Raw genomic sequence first — 23732 nt, forward strand, 5'->3', positions numbered from 1 at the left:
TCAGCACCCCCTCCCTCCAGATGATCCCGCAGGTGAAGAAGCCGGATGTGGAAGTCCTGGGTTGGTGTGGTTACACGTGGTCTGCCGTTGTTCGGCCGGTTGGACATACTACAAAATTATCTAAAATGCCGTTGGAGGTGGCTTATGGTAGAGAAATGAACATTACATTCTCTGGCAACTGCTATGGTGGACATTCCTGCAGCCAACATGCCAATTGCACGCTCCCTCAATCTGTGGCGTTGTGTAACAAAACAGTACATTTAAGTGGCCTTTTATTGTCCCTAGCACAAGGTGCAGCTGTGTAATGATCATGCTGTTTAATCAGCTTCTTGATATGCCAAACCTGTCCGGTAGAAATTGGCAAAGGAGAAATGCTCACTAACAGGGATGTAAACAAATTTGTGCACAACATTTGAGAGAAATAAGCTTTTTGTGGGAATTGAACATTTCTGTGATCTGGGGTTACAAATTGGATGTTCAAATCCTGGATTGGAAAAAACACTTTCTGATATGTCAAGTCAAGTGATAAAGACAGATGCAGCTGGTAATGGTTGATTGGCCAGACAGTATGGAATAGCCACAAAGTAAATATTTAACAAGAGGGTGATTCTTGATAGAAAACAGAACTAGCAAGTCAGGCTGTATCAGCTGAACATGATGTGGGAGGTTACAAATGAATACATTGTATCAAATATAGGCCAATGGATAGACTTTGGACACCACAATTCTTGGGGATGTTACCATGTATATCTACTGTTTGTGGGCAAAAATAGCTTGTTTGCATCCTCCAAAATCAGGATGCTGATTAAACTAAATTGCGTTCCATAATCGAGGTTCAAGTACAACTATAGTCAATGGAATTACTCTGTCTTACTTTATGAATTTAGCCAAATGATTATGATTTAGCCCTGCTTCGGCTGGCGGTGAGAGGTTGGGGGAGGGAGTTGGACGAGTGACAAAAGTGAAAAAGTTTATCACTTTCTTTTACAGTGGTTGCCTTTCTGAGTTGCTGGCTGTCAGAAAGAAAACACTCGAAGATGGCGCGGCGCTGCTGCCGTGCCACGTCTCGGTTTACAGGGGAAATACATACAAATTTCAGAGAGTCATTCATATCTACGATTGTCCTATTTGTGTGTTTAACTTTTCCTTTTACCACCGAAGCTGGCTTGTACACCGCTTCTGATCAGATAGTAATCTTAACCCCGGATAATGTGGACAGCGTTTTGGTCAATTCCACCGCCGCACTGGTGGTTGAGTTTTACGCCTCTTGGTGCGGGCATTGTATTGCATTTTCTCCCGAATGGAAACGTCTCGCAAGAGATATTAAAGGTTGGTATGCATTTTAACGTAATAAACATTTTCAATGTAAATTGAACGGGTTGTTAGTAAACCAATCACAATTAACGGGTCGTGGTATGCATAAGTGCATGGGTTAAAACAAAACATATGTTCTTGCCATGGGGATCCCTAAATGTGTCTTCATTTTGCAGAGTAGGCCTATGCATGTTTTCTTGTATGCCCATCGAACTTCAGTGCAAATTAAGGCCAGTGTGTAGTGACCAGTTCAATTGATTATGTAGACTTAACATTTATTATAGACTTTTTAAATAAAATAATTATTAATAATTATTTTAATTTATTCCTGTATTCCACTTTAACATGTAAAAAAAAGCTGTGTGATTCTGACTGGGGAATTGAGAACACACCTTGTTGTTTCCCACAGTACAGCACAGACAGTTTCTCAGCCCTCCCTTCCCCCTTCCAGAAAGCAACCTCTACATGTGATTATTGGAGCATATGATGTGATTTAGGAGTTCACATTCTGTCCATGTCTCATTGCTACTCTTGTTCAAACACCATCCTTTGGAATCTCAAATGAGAATACTATCTGACATTTCAGGCCTCAGTCTATAAGCAGGATCCAGTTAACTATAACAGGAAAAGAATTCCATACAATTAGTTTGAAATTGACATCGTTTCCTATTGGCAGCAGGCCTGAACACAGAAAGGTTTTAAAGCCTCAGATCTAGAGAGCGCATGACCCACCAGCCTCTGGCCTGCTTTCAAGCTGACCATACAGAATACTTGTAAATGCTTAGAAGCGGTAATAATAGGAGGAATATTTTTTTACATTTTTTTTTCTGAATTCCTGCAGATAACCCTTACTGTGTAGAGTAATGCACTTTTGGTGCATTGACTTTGACACTAATTATCTCTCTCCCCAGAGTGGAAACCTGCTGTGGATTTAGCTGCCATAGACTGTGCTAATGGAGATAATGGGCCGATTTGTTCCCGTTTTGGTGTCAAGGGGTACCCCACACTGAAGGTACTTCAACTGTTATATTCCACAAGCCTTGTGGATTTTCAGTCTTACCTCACCGAAACATGTATCCAATGTTTAAAAATGAACCGTATCTCACAACGATCGTGAGTCATTATCAGCAATTTTTACTCTGAAACATTTCCATATATAAACTCCTAACCTCTAACAGTGTTACATTTCAGTCAGCAATGCACTCACTTTAGATTAGTCAGCAATACATCTGTTATTTTTCTTCCTTTCTGTCATCCGGTGAAAGTCAAATGAAAGAGATCATTTGTCTGAATGAATGAGGGAGCTGAAACATCTGCAGTTGATTTCAAGTATGAAGGGGTTGTGGGGGAAGGGGTGTCCCCAGTTCCTCCCAGTGGTCAACATGCGGCCACCTGTCATCTGATCCTCTCTTTCTCTCCCTCTGACAGTTCTTCCACGCTTACTCCAAACCTGACTCCAAGGGACAAGGTTTCAGAGGTAATGCAAATGTTCCGATAATTCATAGGGCAGATGGTAATGATATGAATGGTTAGTATGAGAAGTTAAAACAAACTAAACGTGATCCATATCCTCTTATTAATCCTGTGTACCTGAATCCTCCCAGAGGGTCCTCGTGATGTGAGGGGCTTACGCCATAAGATCATCGAGAAGATGGAGACCCATGAGGAGCCTTGGCCCCCTGCCTGCCCCCCTTTGGAGACCGCTAGGTGAGGCAGCCTCTTCTGATCATTTCAAACACCCCCGGAGCTCACACGTACAGACAGTACCGGTCTCCAGCAGCTCAATCGCGAGATCCAAGTAGCTAGCAGACCCCCTATGAGTAGCTCGCCAAACAATTCTAAAAGTAGATGCACATGTTCCACTGCACACTGTCATAAATATATCTCACAAGTATCAGACACAGTAAACTCCCAGCTACTACCATATCCACGCAACACTGGCATTATATGCCACCCCTGGTTAGACACTATTGGCTTGAAAAGCCAAATCTAACACAATAACTGGCAATGCATTTCCAGCAATATTGCCCCTTTTGTGCTGTGTGATGTGGGCGTTTGTCTATCACTTTGTGTGTAGCCAGTAGTCATTGCTTGACTTAGGTGCCGATTGAAATAGGTGTCGGTACTCATTTTGGGTGCCGGTACTGTTTATATTCAGGTGCTGGAGCTCCACAATACTTCTTAGCTAATATTCTATAAGAGGAACAGGAGCTCAAGCAGTAGAACATTTGAGGTGCTGGTACTCTGCTCCCAGGAGCTCCTGCCCAAGTCGAGCACTTATCGTGAAATGTGAGTTCAGGTGATGGTTTGGAGCAGATCTGTGCCATAAATCCTAAAAGGTTAGCGTTTGAAACAATGGCCAGGTAAACTAAATCAAAGCATAGATACCTTGTCCATAGACTGCGTACAGGGTAAGGAAACCAACATGTCATTTTGTAATTTGGGAGAACTATCCCTTTAAGGCCCTACCCCATGTGTCCTTTGTGTTGTGTCAATGCCCAGATTGTGCTGCTGTTCACTTCATAGTCTTAATAGAAATGGATTTGATGTTTCGAACGTCAGCTTTTATGGAAATGTTGTAGTCACTCTGTAGAATGTATTATTCTCTTCTCTCCACAGCAAAGCAGAGATTGACAACTTCTTTGAGACTAACGGTGTGGAACACCTGGCCTTGATCTTTGAGACCTCTAACTCATATGTGGGCAGAGAGGTCAGACTTTATTATCATCAGTCAAGCTACATGCCCATAAATACCCATAAAGCCTAGCGGTCAAACAGGGAAATGTTTCAATCATTTTTCCACAAATTCATTTTTCCCATTGGGGATTTTAGAAACACTTCAAATAAGGGCTGTGCTTGGTAACACTTTACTTGACAGCCAGTGTCATGGTCATAATCATGTCATAATGTCATAATAGCTGACATAACTTGTTATAATATGATCATAACACTGTCACATGACATATCTTTAGACCTGTTGTGACATATGTTACCTTGTTTTATGACTGGTTATGACACCTACATAATGGTCAAATCCCACAAAACCTACCACACAAGGCAAAACATTCCATTACCCCATAGCCTACGTGTCAACAGTATGTTTGTTATATTATGTTTTGATTGACCATGTTATCATTGTAACATGAAATAGTTAATCCAGAGATTTTGACCTTTGCCTCGATTCGGCAGTCCCGTCCAGATCATCATGGCATTTCTTGTTCCTTATAATAGCCACATTAGCAGCTAATTAGCATTTCATTTTTGTTGGGTAAATACAGGCAAATATATTGATAAAAGTCCCCTTAACCTAGAGAGATTTACACGGTTATCAAAACCTCACTCCAGGGTAAGCCTACGCGAAGCACATCCTATATTTTAAATGCTTCTAAAAACCCCAATGGGATAATAGTGGGAAAACAATTGGAACCATTTCCCTGTTGTTTTATGTGTGTTATGATTCATACTGTGGTGCTCTATAGTACCATGCAGAAAACATGTTGACTGTGGGACTGTATCAACAAGAGTGTGTCACTATGCCAACAGTGTACTTGCATGCTTAGTACAACCCGTTGTAAACAACATACAGACAGTGGATCATTACTGTGTTGGTTTGTTCTTCCTCAACAGGTGACTCTGGACCTACTGCAGTATGAGAACATAGCCGTGCGGAGGGTCCTGAGGACTGAGGAAGCCCTGGTGGCTAAACTGGGTGTGACTGACTTCCCATCCTGTTACCTGTACTATCCTAGTGGGAACTTCACCAGGCTCCATGTGTGAGTGGCTGTTTGAATACCATCACAATATATGACAGAACTGCGGATCACTTTAGCCATCTTCAGTCTGGGATCCTAATGTACCAACTCGTCAAGTGTTCTTCTTCTTCAGTTTTCACGGTTCAATGCGCAACAATCTTGTTGTGAAAGGCTTTATTTCAGTTGTGTTATCCACAGCTATGATAGGATGCCTTTTAACATCTGGCCTCTTAATGGGATCATGGAATTAAAATAAGTCATTATTCAATATCATAGTACTTTGTATGATGATTGCTCACCCCGTGAATTAATCTGCGTTTTCTTTCGCTTTGTTTTGCTTATTTCAATAACTTGGCACGCAAGAGGAGTCTTTTTAGTTGACAAATGCAAAAAGGAAATTATTTATTACTAATTTATTTATCCCCCCCCCCCCCCCCCCCCCTCTTCCCGAGCATACAGAGGGGTTTTTAATTTCTTGCATGAAAACAATGGCGTTCCTTTCCTGCGGTTCACCTGCCAAGCCACCCCAGCCTCGCCTCGCGCTGCGACAGATGGTCGCCCATCACAGCTGAATGCGCGATTGATCCAGGAGGGGTGGGGAAATGCAGTCGCACATCCGTCATGCGTGTGCCTCTCCCAGGTGAACGCTGCCCCTCCTCTCTTCGATGCGTGCCTCTGTGCTCTGGGGAACCCACTCTGTGCTCTGGGGTGGGCTGGATGAGCTCAGGCCTGGAGCAGCATCCTCCTCCTGCTCTCATGGGGGGGTTGGCTGGCTGAGGGGGACAGTGGGAGGGGTAGCAGTGTTTTTGTTCCATTGCCAGGGTTAGTGGAGAGGGAAATGATCAGCTATGGTATCTCAGCACCATCTGTTCAGCAGAGGAGAGAGGAGGCCATAAGGGCGTAGTGAGGGGACCAGGGGCCCACCCGTGGCTCCAGTTCCACACACTACTGTGGGCTGATGAGGGCAGGCCCTGGCAGAGGCAACCACTTGTATCCTATTCCTAGACAGATAAGCTAAAAATGCTTATTCTTCCACTGTAGCTAGAATATAATGTGAGGTTTGTGTTCCAGTGGGAAGGATTTTTCACCTGTTTCCATGGTTAAAATCATCCAGTTGCTGGATGCCAGTTCAATGGAAATGCATCAGTCCTACCTGTGAAACTGTCTGGGAAATGCATCAGTCCTACCTGTGAAACTGTCTGGGAAATGCATCAGTCCTATCTGTGAAACTGTCTGGGAAATGCATCAGTCCTACCTGTGAAACTGTCTGGGAAATGCATCAGTCCTACCTGTGAAACTGTCTGGGAAATGCATCAGTCCTACCTGTGAAACTGTCTGGGAAATGCATCAGTCCTACCTGTGAAACTGTCTGGGAAATGCATCAGTCCTACCTGTGAAACTGTCTGGGAAATGCATCAGTCCTACCTGTGAAACTGTCTGGGAAATGCATCAGTCCTACCTGTGAAACTGTCTGCTTGGCTGTCTTCCAGACAAATTGAGGCCCGGACCTTCTACACCTACGCCCTGCAGAGGCTTCCTGGGGTACTGCGGGCCGGAAATACACCACCAGTGACCTCTGACCTCTTGAAAAACACAACAGAGGACCAATGGAGACCGTTCAACGGGTAAACCACTTTAACTCGACAAAGCAGTAAAAAAGTTCTATTTTTTTTGGGGGGGGGGTATAAGCCTTACAAATGTAACCCCAGTGATTCCATGACAAAAATGTTAAATTCTGTGTGTCAGGTCTCGTGTGTATATGGCAGACCTGGAGTCTACTCTGCATTACTCTCTGCGCTTGGAGCTGGCAGCTCACCCTGTCATCAAAGGAGAGGCTCTGATCACTCTACAGCGTTACATCTCAGTACTGGCCAAGGTGATTGGGCAGGTCTACTCACCCCCTGAGACAAACCCTACCCATACTGAACACTAACCTCACATACGTTCATCCTCTGTTCATATCGAACACCCTGAGGAAAGGGCTGTGTAGTTAGGGTGACACGCCACTAGAGGGAGAGTGAGACAGTGCTTTGGAGTTGTCGGATATCAGTTGGGAAACGCACATTTTTCTGCATGATTTAGCTGTACAGTTTGTTCTAAAATGTAACTTCGCTTTGAAAAATATAGCTGAAAATATGGTCCCTATAATGCATCATAACCATTTACAATTGCTCTCTTAGTAGGTACATGTATACAATATTCATAATGGTACAACTATGTAGTAACTACAATGTTACATATTTATTACAGAAGAAGACATTCACAATTATTTGGGCACAGTATCACAGTAGGAATGACACCCTCAATGTCAATTCCAAAATTGGAGGCCATAAACCTGACAGGACACAAAAGGCTGTCTTGGGTATCATTTAAATACTTAATTTGCTTCCCTGGTGAATAGAGCGTGCCAGTACCCCCTACTCATTTTTTTTGTACGCAGACATACCATGATTAAGATTTCTTTGGACTGGGTCCCATCTTCTCTCCTCTCCTCCCTTCCCAGCGCTTAGCGTACCCAGCCGTGTGCCAGGGATCCTTTTGACTAAGACCAGGACGATGGTATGTCACAACAAACTAAGATCCTTAACTTCCAGAGTGACTGTAATTGGATCATCCTGAGAATGAGTTACTGTGTACAGAACCTACAGCTGGTGTCACACCGATGACACACCTTGACACACTCCGTTGTCAATAGAATCTGTGGTGTGCTGTGCAGTGCTGCACCCACATCACAGTGCATCTCTGTCCCAGACAGGATGTAAACAAGTTATATTTTCCTGCGCCGTAATATTACTAGATTTACTGTCTTAACAACCAGAATCCGGATGTATTCATCCTTATATGTATATGAGGATTTAAAAAAGTGGATCTGGGACGCATGAGAGCATTACAAAGAGGTTCTAGGATTACCGTTTCTATCCTGCTTTCTTGAAAGAAGCCTCCAGCAGCGATGGAGGGAGGGCCAGGGAATTAGGGGGACTTGAGCCCAAATCTTGCTGTCCTTCATCCCAAATCCAGCTGTCCTCCATCGCTCTCCCGTGGCGCGTCGCTCAGTGTGCCCATGCTAAAGTTAGCAGTCAGCGGAGGTGCATGGTGGTGGAATGTGGCTGTGGCAGCTGCTTGACATCAGTGATACTGTATAGGTAGCCCACCAACTCCACAGTAGAACAAAGGTCTTTGTTTGTCAGGCTTTGGCTGGGCTGTGGGTGTGTCAGATACAGTGGGGCAAAAAAGTATTTAGTCAGCCACCAATTGTGCAAGTTCTCCCACTTAAAAAGATGAGAGAGGCCTGTAATTTTCATCATATGTACACTTCAACTATGACAGGCAAAATGAGGGGAAAAAATCCAGAAAATCTCATTGTAGGATTTTTAATGAATTCATTTGCAAATTATGGTGGAAAATAAGTATTTGGTCAACTACAAACAAGCAAGATTTCTGGCTCTCACAGACCTGTAACTTCTTCTTTAAGAGGCTCCTCTGCCCTCCACTCGTTACCTGTATTAATGGCACCTGTTTGAACTTGTTATCAGTATAAAAGACACCTGTCCACAACCTCAAACAGTCACACTCCAAACTCCACTATGGCCAATACCAAAGAGCTGTCAAAGGACACCAGAAACAAAATTGTAGACCTGCACCAGGCTGGGAAGACTGAATCTGCAATAGGTAAGCAGCTTGGTTTGAAGAAATCAACTGTGGGAGCAATTATTAGGAAATGGAAGACATACAAGACCACTGATAATCTCCCTCGATCTGGGGCTCCACGCAAGATCTCACCCCGTGGGGTCAAAATGATCACAAGAACGGTGAGCAAAAATCCCAGAATCACATGGGGGTGAATGTCCTGCAGAGAGCTGGGACCAAAGTAACAAAGCCTACCATCAGTAACACACTACGCCGCCAGGGACTCAAATCCTGCAGTGCCAAACGTGTCTCCCTGCTTAAGCCAGTACATGTCCAGGCCCGTCTGAAGTTTGCTAGAGAGCATTTGGATGATCCAGAAGAAGATTGGGAGAATGTCATATGAAACCAAAATATAAATTGTTGGTAAAAACTCAACTCGTCGTGTTTGGAGGACAAAGAATGCTGAGTTGCATCCAAAGAACACCATACCTACTGTGAAGCATGGGGGTGGAAACATCATGCTTTGGGGCTGTTTTTCTGCAAAGGGACCAGGACGACTGATCCGTGTAAAGGAAATAATGAATGGGGCCATGTATCGTGAGATTTTGAGTGAAATCCTCCTTCCATCAACAAGGGCATTGAAGATGAAACGTGGCTGGGTCTTTCAGCATGACAATGATCCCAAACACACCACCCGGGCAACGAAGGAGTGGCTTCATAAGAAGCATTTCAAGGTCCTGGAGTGGCCTAGCCAGTCTCCAGATCTCAACCCCATAGAAAATCTTTGGAGGGAGTTGAAAGTCTGTGTTGCCCAGCAACAGCCCCAAAACATCACTGCTCTAGAGGAGATCTGCATGGAGGAATGGGCCAAAATACCAGCAACAGTGTGTGAACATCTTGTGAAGACTTACAGAAAAGGTTTGGCCTCTGTCATTGCCAACAAAGGGTATATAACAAAGTATTGAGATCAACTTTTGTTATTGACCAAATACTTATTTTCCACCATAATTTGCAAATACATTCATAAAAAATCCTACAATGTGATTTTCTGATTTTTTTTTTCTCATTTTGTCTGTCATAGTTGAAGTGTACCTATGATGAAAATTACAGGCCTCTCTCTCATCTTTTTAAGTGGGAGGACTTGCACAATTGGTGGCTGACTAAATACTTTTTTGCCCCACTGTAGGTCCACTTGTCTGATGCCACAGTGGGAGCAGGGGAGCAGTTAGGCAGATTTTACTCAGTGGCATGTATATTGGTCCCGGAGGTCGAATGGGGCAGGATTAAAAGGGCTTCCCCGGGCCAGGCCGACAGATGCATTCTCTTTTAAACGTCTCTCAGAGGAGACTGCGGTTTCTCAAGTGCTGATACTAATCGGATTTAAGATGACATATTGCCGTGGTGAAGTGAATTGTCATGGTCCTCCGAGAGATGGGGGAAGGGGGAGTGTAAGGTGGGGGCTCTGATAGTGGTTGGAGGTACACTACCAGAGAAGAGGTCACTTAGAGAGATCCTTCATAATGGTGATACTGTAGCGTTGGTTCATCTCACTTGATATGTTCATGAAACTTCTGCCCATCAGTGACCTCTGCCTACTTCAGACAATGTACTACTGATTTTCCAAGCCAAATATGTTGGCCTTTGCTTATGATTCGGGAAATAGACACACAGGTGGAAAGCAGAACATGCTAAACGTTTGGCTCTGGTGAGCAAAGCGCATTAGTATCTCCATCCCCAATTGCATCCCTCTTAGATTCAAATGTGTGTTAATGAGCTTTTCACCCTGGTTAATGCCCAGTTGTCCCCAGACCTGAGCGTCTGGGCCGGATGGTCGCTAAACCAATTGTCCTCCTCCTCAGTAGCAGCAGCAGCCGGGGGACCTCCTTTTGAATCTTGTTAAAACCCCACCTGTAGTACGTGATTGGGTATCTGTGTCTGTGAATACCCAAACGCCATATTTTTGGCTGAATGTCTAAGATTAAGGGGAGCAAATCAAAGCCTGCATGGGGCGCAGGGGTTAAGTACATCTCCAGGAGCCTTTTTAAGTGGGCCTGGTGTAATGGAGATCCAGTTAGAGTGATGAATAGAATCCTGCGCCAGGCACCCAAACGCTGCTGAACAGATGGCCAGGGCAAATTGAAAAGACTCTGCAGCACAAATCAAAAAAGGTGCACTTCTGGGATGCTGGCGCCCCGGCCGGGCTGAGCCAGGCCCCTGCCTCTGTGTCTCACTGATGGGTTTGTGCCCCTGTGCCGCCCAAGGAATCAAAAGGTCAGCACTGGCCCACTTTCAGGTTCACACTGCTGGATGTTACTACACTGACTGTTTCTTTCCTCGTGTGCTCTATGCAACTGTGGGCGTGTGTGTGCATGTGATTTCATTGTTATACATTGTCTCCTCATAAGTAGTCACTTTTTCATGACTCAATGCCAGAAAATGCTCATGAACTTAAATGGTCCTTCGTGACTGAGACATCTTACCTCTGTTTTGAATGGGATGAGGTTGCCATGACCACCTGCTGTTTATTTGGTCGTCTCTCAGACGTTAGGGTGAAATCCAGGCCGACCTGTAGGATCTAGTCTTCATAGTATAATAGTGTGTCCTCCAGGGTGGCCGTTTTAGGAGTTCTTGAAGGATAGGAAGTGACTTTACACCTCCATTCAGCTGACACTCTTCTGTCACCACCGTCTGAAACACAAGGCACTGGGATTTCCTCCCTGCCTTCCATAGTGGCCCACTGTTGGTTGCAGTGTCATTTCTACACACGCCATGTTGTCTTGACAACTACAGAGGTTGGAGAATGGAAACAAACAGTACGAGAGACAATCCTGAAACATCCAACAGTGACTTTATTACACGTTAAGAACTGCAAAAGCAGTTTTAGGTTAAACTTTGACCCTCCGACAGATGACATAACAGATGGATTTGGAACTCCTAGTGATTATAACCTATTACCACACGGTCAAAAATATGCTGTTGAAGAGTCTGTTGTATTAAATGTGAGGAGAGTTAATGATGCTTAACTGTAATGTTGTCCTGGGCAGTACTTCCCTGGCCGACCTGTGGTGAGGAACCTGCTGAGGTCAGTGGACACGTGGCTGAAGGGTCAGAACGACACAGAGCTCTCTTACAGCTCTCTGAGGGACGCCCTGGACAACACAGCAGAGGTGAGGGGTCAATCCAAAGCCACCAGCCAATCAGCCAATCCTGAGGCAGAACCACCCACCATATTGTCTGAGACAGAGTTTTTATAATAATGACTGACATATTACATGCATACTGCACACAGGGAAGTAGGTTTATGTAATGCTGTGTATTCAGATATATCTCGATATGAATCTTTGCTCACAGTCTTGTGCAGGCATGTGTATAACTGGAAAATGTACGTGAAGTTGTCTTTGGATGGAAGCTTGTATGCCTATAGGTTCACAAATTGGACCAGTCACTTAGTGGCATCATTAGCTTTTAGCAGACAAATCAATGAATCAATGAGGAGGTATGAACCAGCTCCCCTAAGGAAATGGACTGATGTCTAACAGTAATATACACACTGAATCTTTACTATTGACTTCAGAGTAATTCTGTCAATCATAGACTCAGCAATCCTGGCCAGTGGCAGGGAGGGAACGACTATATGTCAGGAGAAATATGCTGTTGGATCAAACCACGTTTAACCAGTGTATCCTCCTTCTGACCTGAATACACTCTCTCCATTGAAGCGATCCATTACCTGGAATTGACATGATATGGAATGAGAATAGTATGGCCCAGAATGCTCTACCACTTAACATGAAATGTTGCAGTAAAGTAGATTGCAGATGAATTCTCCTCCATGTACATGCTTATCTTGTTGTTTACATGAATGTAACCAACCTCTAAGAATCCTCAGATAAATCTGTTTTCCATGTAACCTGCTCTGTGAGAAGAGTGATCAATGTGGCCATATCTTGGGCAGTGTTTAAGTGTCAATACATGTATGTGTTTGTGTGTGATCAGGTACCTAATGCTGCGCTGCCTGAGGGGGTGAGGTGGGTGGGCTGCCAGGGCTCCAAGCCCCACTTCAGAAGGTACCCCTGTGGCATGTGGACCCTTTTCCATGTCCTCACTGTACAGGCCGAGGAAGCTGCTGGCAAAGGTAAAAAATAAAAAAATGTTTAAAAAATCACTAAGCAACGGCTGTTTATGTCTTTATCATAACACTATCACTAAACTGTTCATTCAGTATGAATGTTCCTGGGACAATGGTAATACGTGAGAAAGTGTTGCTAGATTCTAAAACAAACCCTCCTGCCTTGTTAGCCTGTTGCTGTGGCCTGTAGAGCCCATGGTCTGGTAGGAAATTGGCCAGAAGTCAGCAGCCATTCAGTCTTGGAGGAGTGAGTGTGCCCAGGCGATGAACCATGACACAAGTGTTTCCAGTCTGTTAGAACTCCTATGGCTCTCTGGGGACAAATCCTCGTAGTGCATTGAGCCAGTCAGAAGCGTGTGCAGCATTAATACAGGGGCTGCGGCTTTCAATGCAGGGATATGGGGCAGCTAGGGGATGGCAGCGGGGGGGGGCAACTGGGGACAAGCACTTTGTAAACAAATTTGTCTGGAATGTTTAGTGGAATGTTTTGCATTCACCTGATGTGACCACACACACTTGCACAACATTTAGACTCACACACACAAGTACGTTCAGTGTTATATTCCATTAGTAGCCTGTACAAAGCACTGTTCTTTTTTTGGTTTGTTATTAGTTTTGTTTTCTTGACACACCACCAGCTGAAACAGTCCCTAATTGTGGGTAAAAAGGGATTTCTTTAGATTAGTGGTTAGAAAAAGAGGCAGCTGACCAGCACTCCTCTCCTGGAGGGGTTAATCCCAGGGCTTATGGGTTGGGGAGGAGGGTTCACATAACCTGCAGATGGGCCACCAGGGGACCAGGGGTGTTCATCTGGCCCCCCGCGGATGGACCTCTGGATTAGAGCTCCACCCCTCCACCACGGCTCATCTTTGAGCAAAATAAGGTTTTACTTTAGCAGGGCATGAAACAACCTGACCTGCATCAACAATATCTGCACTGGTACGATGCTGTTACTGACAGTGACATCTGCAGACTTGGTTGTTCTCACAGCGCGTTGCCTAAATACTGTTATTCATGGTACGTACACATCACAGCACCGTAAGAATGCAAAGGAGACTCTGTTTGTGGCCTTATTTCCTTGTTATTAACCACCCATGGTTTAATACTGGAAAAGCCCTCACTCCATTGTAAAAAGTTTTTTTTTTACCTTAACGCCTGTACCTTTTAATACAACGGGCAACAAAATGTAAGGGACATTTTTTCGTGTGCCAAACCAATATGGCCATAGCCCATACTAAATGTATATAAAAAAAACTATATACAGACATTGCTTGCTGCGATTTTATAATGTACAATATTAGACTACTTTTCAATAATAGACATCACTCTGAAGTGCATAACAAGTATGGTTAATCTTGTTGTTGACTTCCTCCTCCTGTGCGTTCTTTTCCCCAGACCCCCAGGAGGTGCTACAGGCAATGAGGTCCTACGTCCACAGTTTTTTTGGCTGTCGGGCGTGTGCCACCCACTTTGAGAACATGGCCAAGGATAGCATGTCCCATGTGGGGACGCTGTCCACCGCCATGCTGTGGCTCTGGTCCCGCCATAACCACGTCAACAACAGACTGGCAGGTAAGGACACGTGACAAATGTTACTGTTACTTCCATAGAGGAGGATTGAACTGAACCTCCAACACATACGTCATAATATGCTAATTATATCAGTATAGAATATGCATATAATACCATTTTTAATATATGAAATATCTAGAAGAAAAATAGAAACGTCTCCCTTGGTGGTCACCATTGTCCATACAGGAGATAAATGTGACCCTCACAGGCACTACTTCTCCCTCTCCCACTTTCCCCCCTAGAGGATCTCTTTCAGCCTCTCACTCCTTTACACAGGTCTCATAAGGACCACACCTTACTTTTTTGGTGGATTCCTCCCCCAAGTGTCCCGACCCTGCTCCTCGCCCCTAAATCCCTATAATACACCCGGAGATCCTCTGAGCAGACACCAGCTGTCCCCCCTCGCTTCTCTCCCCTGTCTCTTCCTCCACTGAGATTAGCCCTCCTTCCAGGAGACTGAGATTCCCTGCCCCAGCCTGTCTACGGCTCATTACAGGTCAGCAGTAAATACTCAATCTGTGCTCTTAACAGTAGTGCTAAAGACAACAAAACAGCAAAGACTACAGTCTTGTTTATTCAATTTTGGCAATTATTTGTTTCTATCCTTTGTCAATGTTTTAATGTCAAATATTTTATCCATTCATATTTTGTGAAGATGGTCAAGCCCATCTGTGGTACTTAACGTTTTTGACGTGTGTGTCATTTTAATGAGAGCTATATGGCTGCTGCGTTGGCCTCCCTCTGGTAGGGCCATTATTTGAGTTTATTAGGCACAAGCCTGTCATTACCACCTCACTTTGTTTAGTCGCTTTGTTGTCTTTTCTCTATGGTGGTGGTGGTGGGAGTGGCTCCCCCATCTTCAATCTCCTGGACAGCCTGTGTCCTGAATAACAGGGTGCGTCCCCTTCTGGGCCTGTCCCTGGTCCTCAGACACTCCTCCCTATTAGGACTGACTGTCTGTCCCTCCCTAGAGAGTCATATCCTCCGCTTGACAACTGATATGGCAACAATCTCCCAGAACGGGGACCACCAGCCCAGGAGGAGCCCAATTCCCAAGATGCTTGTGACAGCTGGTGGCACACGCCATGTCACCGGCATCACGCCTCCCTCTGTTTTGTAATCCCTCACCAGGGTGGTTCAAGTTGTGGGGTTTTGGGGGCAAGTACCTCAGGGGGTGGGGTGGGCTGAGCTGTGGGGGGAGAGGAGGGGAGGGTGCAGGAGTGTTGGTAGCAATGCGTAGCAGTACCTCCTCTGTCGGCCCACCCCCCTCACTGACCCCTCACGCCTCTGCTTCGCATCCCAGTCTTCCCCAGGGGGGAACATCCTCTTCTTCCCCTCCTCCCTAAAGTGGGGCTCTTTAGCAGCTCCCCCCACTGTCCTTTCAGAGGCAGCCATGCATGAAGTAGGCCCAATTTGTAAAGCAGCAACACAATTCATTTAGCTGGCACAAAAGGTCCCCGAGCCAAGCCCGGCGCAACAGCAGACCTGTCCTGTTGTCAACAGGGTGAGATAGAGACTCATGTCTAAAGACTGCAGAGCCACGGGCCTGCCAGGGCTTGGAGATGCTGTATGGAGGATCTCACAGTAGTGCTGCTGGAGACTGGAGCAGTTCATATTGTACTATAGGGCGGCAGGTAGCCTAGCGGTTAAGAACGTTGGGCCGCTAACCAAACGATTGCTGGTCAAATCCCAGAGCCGACTAGGTGAAAAATCTAAGTCCTCTTAGTCACTCTGGATAAGAGCGTGTGCTAAATGACTCATTACTGTAAATTACTCTGGATAACAGCGTGTGCTAAATGACTCACTACTGTAAATTACTCTGGATAAGAGCGTGTGCTAAATGACTCACTACTGTAAATTACTCTGGATAAGAGCGTGTGCTAAATGACTCACTACTGTAAATTACTCTGGATAAGAGCGTGTGCTAAATGACTCACTACTGTAAATTACTCTGGATAAGAGCGTGTGCTAAATGACTCACTACTGTAAATTACTCTGGATAAGAGCGTGTGCTAAATGACTCACTACAGTTTGAGTTTATTTTATTTTTACAGGGACAGTAATCATTAATCAACGTTTCAGTAAAAGTGCCGGTTTTAGCCAGCCGGCAAATTTTCAACCGCAGTCCCTGGGCAGGTTATTAAAAACAATTACAATATAGACAATCATTGAGCAGTGAGCACACGCAGAGCAACATAGGACAAGCAAGGCGTAGCATACAGACAGAGCAACATAGGACAAGCAAGACATAGCATACAGACAGAGCAACACAGAACAAAAAGCAGCAAGACAAAATTCATAAAAGCAACAAAGTGTTTGCACACCTCACAAGCTACAGACAACATGGAAAGCGCCAATACACAGCTAGGGAATATGTTCACATATCTGATTGACCTTGTCTGATGGCAGTGTATTCCAGACATGGGAAGCTCTCAGAGAAAGCATATTTACTAAAGGTGCTTTTCCTTAAGGGATCTATACAGTCACCTCTCATGGCAGACCTTGTGGCTCTGTAAGTTACTCTGGATAAGAGTGTGGGCTGAATGCTTGAAATGTACGGTGTGCTTCAGAGCATCACGATGCTGATCTACCAGTCCATCTACACTGCCACTGCTCCTTCATGTCCTGTAGTGTAGATCTCCACATTCACAATTAGTGGCGAAGAAGCTAGTTTAAACTCTATTTATTTATACTCTGAGTATTTATGCAGCGCTATGAATGACATTGAATGACAAGCCTTTGTTTCAGTAACGGTACTATTGCTAAAGTCACCTCTGAAAATGAAAGGCAAGGTGATGAGAGTAGACACATCAGAGGCATGGCATCACAAGGGGATGGGAAATGAAAGCTGTCACGCTGGTAGAATGTATACAAAAGGTCCCAATCCCAGCAGGACAGGATAAAATTGATGTATCTTTTATGTAAAGTGTTGTATGCAGATGACATGCACACATGCATATGACTGAGATGTATCTGGGGGAGAGACGGTGGATGTAAATTGACACCGCTGTAAAGTGACAGAACTGCTGCAGCTTTGACTTTCCTCCCGCATGGGCGTCGCCAAGCAATTTATTAGCAGATGCCTCCATTTGGGGGGCTAAAGGAAACATGTAAAGCAAAACAATTGTAATTCGTTAAAAGGAGAGCTCCCCTCTGGAGGTTCCTGCTTTCATATTCAATTTAGCGATTGGGCCATCTTCAAAGGGGTGTGGAGGGTAAGGGATTGGGGGTCTGGGAGAGGTTCGGGGGGAGGGGGAGCTGTCCGCATGGACCACATCTATTATCTGGCCTCTGGGACATCCCAGAAGCCCATTGATCATTGTTAGACCCTGTCACACTGTCACATACTCACACACCTAGACATCACACACACACACACACACACTGCACTTACTGCTTATTGTGAGCCATGTGGGGGGAATGGATCTAATGTATTCAAGCAGCAACACAGATTCTGCATACAAAAATATGTATTGGTATCAGTTTGGTTTCATTGTGGGCGATCCAGTATGTCGTCATTATGTCCTTATATGGAACCAATCCGTTTTACCTAATACATTTCCATTTTCACCAAAACAGTTTGTCCCCTCAACATGACTGGGTTATCTGTAATATTATCTCAGATGAGTAATCACACACACCCATCCTAACTGTCATATTCCTTCTGACCAGGTGCTCTGAGTGAGGATCCCCACTTCCCTAAGATCCAGTGGCCATCCCCAGAGCTGTGTCCCAGCTGCCATGGGGTTAAGAAGAGTGGAGAACACACCTGGAACCAGGAAGAGCTGCTCACCTTTCTCCGATCCCACTTCTCCTCTGAACACCTCCTCTCTGACTACCTGGAGAAGGAGGCCCAGCTCCTCAGCAGGCAGAAGGAGAGCCTGGTCGCCAGGCAGCAGGAGAAGGAGCAGGAGACCAAGAGAGGAGCGGAGAGGAAAGCCAGGGAGGCCTTGGCCGAACCACCTCCAGGCCAGGAAGAGGAGGAGGAGGAGGAGGAAGATGAGGAAGAGGCTCAAGAAGAGCCAGCAGCAGAAGAGGAAGTGGATCAGAGGGCAAGAGGAGAGCATCCGGGGGGTAAGACCTTTGAACCCCCCACCTGGGTAAAGCCCGAGGCAGATGTGTCCCGCCAGTCCCAGCGCAGGCCCAGCATTGTGGGGCTGAAGCTCAGGCCACCCCAGGAGGAGATTGTGGACCTGGACTCCTTCGTCAACCAGCACTACAAAGCCAAGGCCCTCCGCGCTGCAGCCGCAGGGTCCTCCCGCGTCAAACGCAGGACCCTGCAGAGGCAGGAGGAGCCGCAGCCTGGAGCTGGTCTGGAAAAGGGGCCGGGGCTGGGGCTGGGGGTGCAGCCCGTGGAGCCGGAGGACTTGTTGGGGCATCGCAACACTCTGCAGAAAAGGATCTTGACGGGCCAGTACACTGGGTCAGAGGAGGAGGGGGCTCTGGAGATGTACCCCCACCCTAACAAGAGGCGCTGGATGTCCTTCCTGAGTGTGGGCTTCTCCAGACTGGACATCAGCCTGTGTGTGCTCCTCTACTTCCTGTCCTCCATGTGTCTGCTGGCCATGTACCTCTTCTTCAAGAACCGCCTGCGGCTGCGCCGGGCCAAGGTGGCTCTGCCCTGAGTCAACTCTGCCTTGCTGTGCTACTGTAGATTTACCCATACATGTGACAGTGATGCTGTGGTCAGTTCTTAAACCATCCAAGTGAAGGATCCGTAATGTTCCGCATTAATGGATTGCTTTGTGGTGCATGCTTCCGGGATAATAATTTATGACGATTTATGCATTTTATTTGTGCCTTTTTTGACCACTTGTGAAGGATTAATTAAAACTCTAGGAAATGAATGTGATTTTGGTGATTTTTTTTGTTTTTGTGAATACAACACGAGGGTTGTTGTTGATATTTATTGTAATTTTTAGGCTAAATATGTATAAAGCCATATTATAAATGAATTCATGTGAAAAGGAATCGCTACATAGTTTTATGGATAGTAATTCAATATAAAAGGCAAAGCTCTTTCTCCTACTGTTACTTCCACCTCTTCCAAAGAGTTCAATAAGCTATGTACTCTCACAACTGTAGAGAACCATTTCATATTCTTAGAACGAAATCAATCTTCTATTCGAAAATGTGATTTTTACAATGAGAAATGTGCCTCGAATGAAATGTTGGATTAACAGTGCCTGAAAGATGATTATCCATATTAATTTTAGCATTAAGCAAGTGAATGTTTCCAAATAAACAAAGATGCCATATGATAACAGAGAGTCTGTGGTCAGAATTGTAGTGCTCAGTGTTCACACTATAGAATTAGCTCTAATTCTATGGTTCACACACATTCTGTTCCACAGTGGTCTGTGTTGACTGACCATGCTATGTTATTGGCTAGGCCATCTTACATGTCCCAATTAGCTTTTTTAATTAAATGTTTTGGAGCAGCACTAGTTAACAGGATACAAAATAAGGAGGATTGGGGTTTTGGCTCGTGCCCATTACATAAAATTTACTGGTCTCAATCAACTTGAGACACTGTGTTTTGCTTTGCTTATCTCAATCAATAAAATTATTTTTGCTAAAATTGTACATTGTTGTCACAATTGGTCACTTGTTGACAGTTCTCTTTAGGGCAAGTATATTCTAACTGCTGTTCTGGGGTTCTACATCTATAGATGAATGGAAACATTTACATTTATCATCAATATCCAAAGTACCTGAGATGTCAGATAATGCTTTCTCTGTCCCTCTACATTTTACCACTTGATGTTTTGCATCAGCTCAGATGAATAACATTCAGATGTTTTGTTTTTCGTAAGGTGGCGGGGTAAGGAGTGGTGGTTGTGGGGGTGGCTGTAGGTTAAAGGAAAAAGCCTGTTGCCATCTGGTCTGTTGCTCTAGCTAAATCCTAACAATTTCATTGGGATTATAGCAAGTGAGTAATCCAGCTTTCCTTTGGACTGTAGGAGATTACCGTGAGGATTAGCTCCCACCCGATAATAAACTTTATTAAAACGCAATCGGCTTTCAGGGTCTCTTCCTTCACACTTGGAAGTGAGCTCCGTTGGGGGTGTTTTTTCAACCGTGTGTGGGGGGGTGGATGGGTACCTTGGGGGATAGGACAGTTTTGATGTGGTCCAGGTTACAAGCTCATTTGAAGGACACTAACTCTTGAGCTTTGTGTTTTCCTGGAACATTGAACTCAATCGATCCCATGTCGCTGCCCCCTCTACACCAAGACCCTCCCTGTCTCCTGGCTTTCACATTGTCTGAGCAGAGCAGGGCATGGTGGCGGCAGTAACAGTAGCCAGCAGTGTGGTGGTGGAGCTCTCAATTCTCCACAAAAACACAACATGATTAATGGCCCTACATTAAAGGAGTGAAGCACCAAGCCTGAGCAGCTGTGATCTCGAACTAAATCAAACCTTTCAGAATTGTGAATTAAGCCAAATGACAGTTTATGATCTGTAGAATGGACTGAGAAAAGCATAGTTTGTCATGGTGAAATTACTGCAAGGCTTAGACATTTTACTGATTGCCTCCGATGTATCATCTATAAAACTCATTTCGGAGAGGTGTATCTCTCTGATCGAGGGCTCTTTCTTTGGCTCGACAAACTGTAATAACAATGAAGACATACAGTACTTATTTACTTGCTTCATCGCTTGCTTTGATCCAACTTACCTACTTATCCTTCTCAATTGACTAGTTTATTTGTTTACATGCATTGCTATTGGATTGTGAGCAGTAAAGGTGCTTTTTGACCCCTTCCCTGCTGCTCATGGCAACCCTCCGGTGCTCTGAGCCCTGAAGCCCAGGGTATTATGTGGGTTGAGACTAATGCAAGTTAATGAGGAAGTTGGCTGCAGTGCAATATACGTCTTTGGCTTTGCCAATATGGGAGGTGAAAAGTGCGCACTGAGGACAAGGGTTTCTAATCCAATCGTAGACTCTCAGTCATTCACTCGATATCCCTGCTCATGAATTGAGATCACACAGGGACACTCTTCTACTACTTCAACATATTTTAGAAACTGAGAAATCCTTGCTCCTTGCACTGATCCTAAAATGTGGAGAGACTCAGGCAGGGAGGTCTGGGTCTGTAGTTGCCTGGCTACCCATACTTGGTCCGGCCAAATGCTACGCCACTCCCACGGACGTTAGATTTCTTCTCTGCAATTTAGCCTCTGCCGAGTCCCCAACTACCGGATGTTCCAGTTTTCAGGGGAAATGGAAAAATAATTACTTCTGCTGAACTCCATCTTAACGCCTCCTCCACATTTACTGGATTGGTTGAAGAGTGCAGATGAGAACCTCCCCCTGAATTTTTTTAAATTCTCATGAAGACCAGTATGTATATAGGGGATCTAGTTTCAGGAGTTTATTTTACGCCCTCTGCGATAGGTAACCACAATAAGTCTGAATCTGAGTGCCTCCCTGACAATTTCTAGAACTCAAACACATTCTAACCATTCTGATTGGCCCCAGAGACAGATGGGTTGGGCCAGAGCCAGTACACACTTGGTGGGTAAAGCGGCTTTACATTTTTTGGGGGCATTGGCTTTGATACTCTGATTGGTTAGAGATTATCCAATCGCCGATGACTTTGCTTTGTACAACACCCCTCATTATGACGTCACCACAAACGACTTCAATGATGGCAGTTTCAGACTGAAGTATGTAGTGAACGATAGAGCAGTGGAAGAACTCCGTTTGAGTCGTCAGGCAATGACTATAGCGCTGTACCAGAATGTAACATGTAATGTTATGGAAGCTGGAACCTCGAGGGCAGAAAAATCACCTTGCTGCTCTGTATGGTGTTGTCTTCCATAAATTAGACAATGCACCGTTTTATTGTCAGCCTCTCCTGTATTCACAGCCTGCATGTTTACTACCAATGTGTTGATGTGTTAAAATGAAGGACAGGTCTGATACATTTTCTGTCATCTCTATCTGACCTTAACAATACTATGAAGCTTTCCCCCTATAGAGCTCCAGCAGGTGAAAACAGTGAATAATTTAAAATGGAGAGAAAAAAAGGAGGTTCGTACAGTTGAAGTCGGAAGTTTACATACACTTAGGTTGGAGTCATTAAAACTCATTTTTTAATTTGTGTATGACAAGTCATTTTTCCAACAATTGTTTACAGACAGATTATTTCACTGTATCAAAATTCCAGTGGGTCAGAAGTTTACATACACTAAGTTGACTGTGCCTTTAAACAGCTTGGAAATTTCCAGAAAATGATGTCATGGCTTTAGAAGCTTCTGATATGCTAATTGACATCATTTGAGTCATTTGGAGGTGTACCTGTGGATGTATTTCAAGACCTACCTTCAAACTCAGTGTCTCTTTGCATGACATCATGGGAAAATCAGCCAAGACCTCCACAAGTCTGGTTCATCCTTGGGAGCAATTTCCAAACGCCTGAAGGTACCACGTTCATCTGTACAAACAATAGTACACAAGTATAGACACCATGGGACCACGCAGCCGTCATACCGCTCAGGAAGGAGACGCGTTCTGTCTCCTAGAGATGAACATACTTTGGTGCGAAAAGTGCAAATCAATCCCAGAACAACAGCAAAGGACCTTGTGAAGATGCTGGAGGAAACAGGCACAAAAGTATCTATATCCACAGTAAAACGAGTCCTATATCAACATAACCTGAAATGCCGCTCAGCAAGGAAGAAGCCACTGCTCCAAAACCGACAAAAAAAGCCAGACTACGGTTTATAACTGCACATGGTGACAAAGATCGTACTATTTGGAGAAATGTCCTCTGGTCTGATGAAACAAAAACCTTTTGGCCATAATGACCATATTTATGTTTGGAGGGAAAAGGGGGAGGCTTGCAAGACAAAGAACACCATCCCAACCGTGAAGCACGGGTGTGGCAGCATCATGTGGGGGTGCTTCACAAAATAGATGGCATCATGAGGTAGGAAAATGATGTGGATATATTGAAGCAACATCTCAAGACATCGGTCAGGAAGTTAAAGCCTGGTCACAAATGGGGTCTTCCAAATGGACAATGGCCCAAGCATACTTCCAACGTTGTGGCAAAATGGCTTAAGGACAACAAAGTCAAGGTATTGGAGTGGCCATCACAAAGCCCTGACCTCAATCCGATAGAACATTTGTGGGCAGAACTGAAAAAGTGTGTGCGAGCAAGGAGGCTTGCAAACCCGAGTCAGTTACACCAGCTCTGTCAGGAGGAATGGGCCAAAATTCACCCAACTTATTGTGGGGAACTTGTGGAAGGCTACCTGAAACGTTTGACCCAAGTTTAAAAAAATGTTTTATTTATTTATTTCACCTTTATTTAACCAGGTAGGCTA

The 23732-nt window shown here is 44.8% G+C and overlaps 1 protein-coding gene across 1 annotated transcript; it reads left to right on the forward strand.

Moving 5' to 3' along the window:
* The first annotated feature begins 744 nt into the window (after nt 1-744).
* On the forward strand, nt 745-19980 carry LOC115145021 (sulfhydryl oxidase 1-like). Its single transcript, XM_029686230.1, has 12 exons — nt 745-1329; nt 2226-2326; nt 2743-2791; nt 2919-3021; nt 3934-4024; nt 4942-5087; nt 6557-6691; nt 6813-6942; nt 11738-11860; nt 12690-12828; nt 14218-14394; nt 18067-19980. Exons 1-12 carry the CDS (start codon nt 1038-1040, stop codon nt 19017-19019), a joined length of 2439 nt encoding a protein of 812 aa, XP_029542090.1. The 5' UTR covers nt 745-1037; the 3' UTR covers nt 19020-19980.
* The last annotated feature ends 3752 nt before the right edge of the window (nt 19981-23732 follow it).

Source organism: Oncorhynchus nerka, linkage group LG17, assembly GCF_034236695.1.
Source record: "Oncorhynchus nerka isolate Pitt River linkage group LG17, Oner_Uvic_2.0, whole genome shotgun sequence".
NCBI classification, from domain to species: Eukaryota; Metazoa; Chordata; class Actinopteri; order Salmoniformes; family Salmonidae; genus Oncorhynchus; species Oncorhynchus nerka.

Bases quoted from the DNA above. Each gene is read 5' to 3' on its own strand.
- LOC115145021 (XM_029686230.1), top strand. From the start codon at position 1,038: ATGGCGCGGCGCTGCTGCCGTGCCACGTCTCGGTTTACAGGGGAAATA. The intron at 2,792-2,918 runs GTAATGCAAATG...GAATCCTCCCAG, and splicing joins CAAGGGACAAGGTTTCAGAG to AGGGTCCTCGTGATGTGAGG. The intron at 4,025-4,941 runs GTCAGACTTTAT...CTTCCTCAACAG, and splicing joins ACTCATATGTGGGCAGAGAG to GTGACTCTGGACCTACTGCA.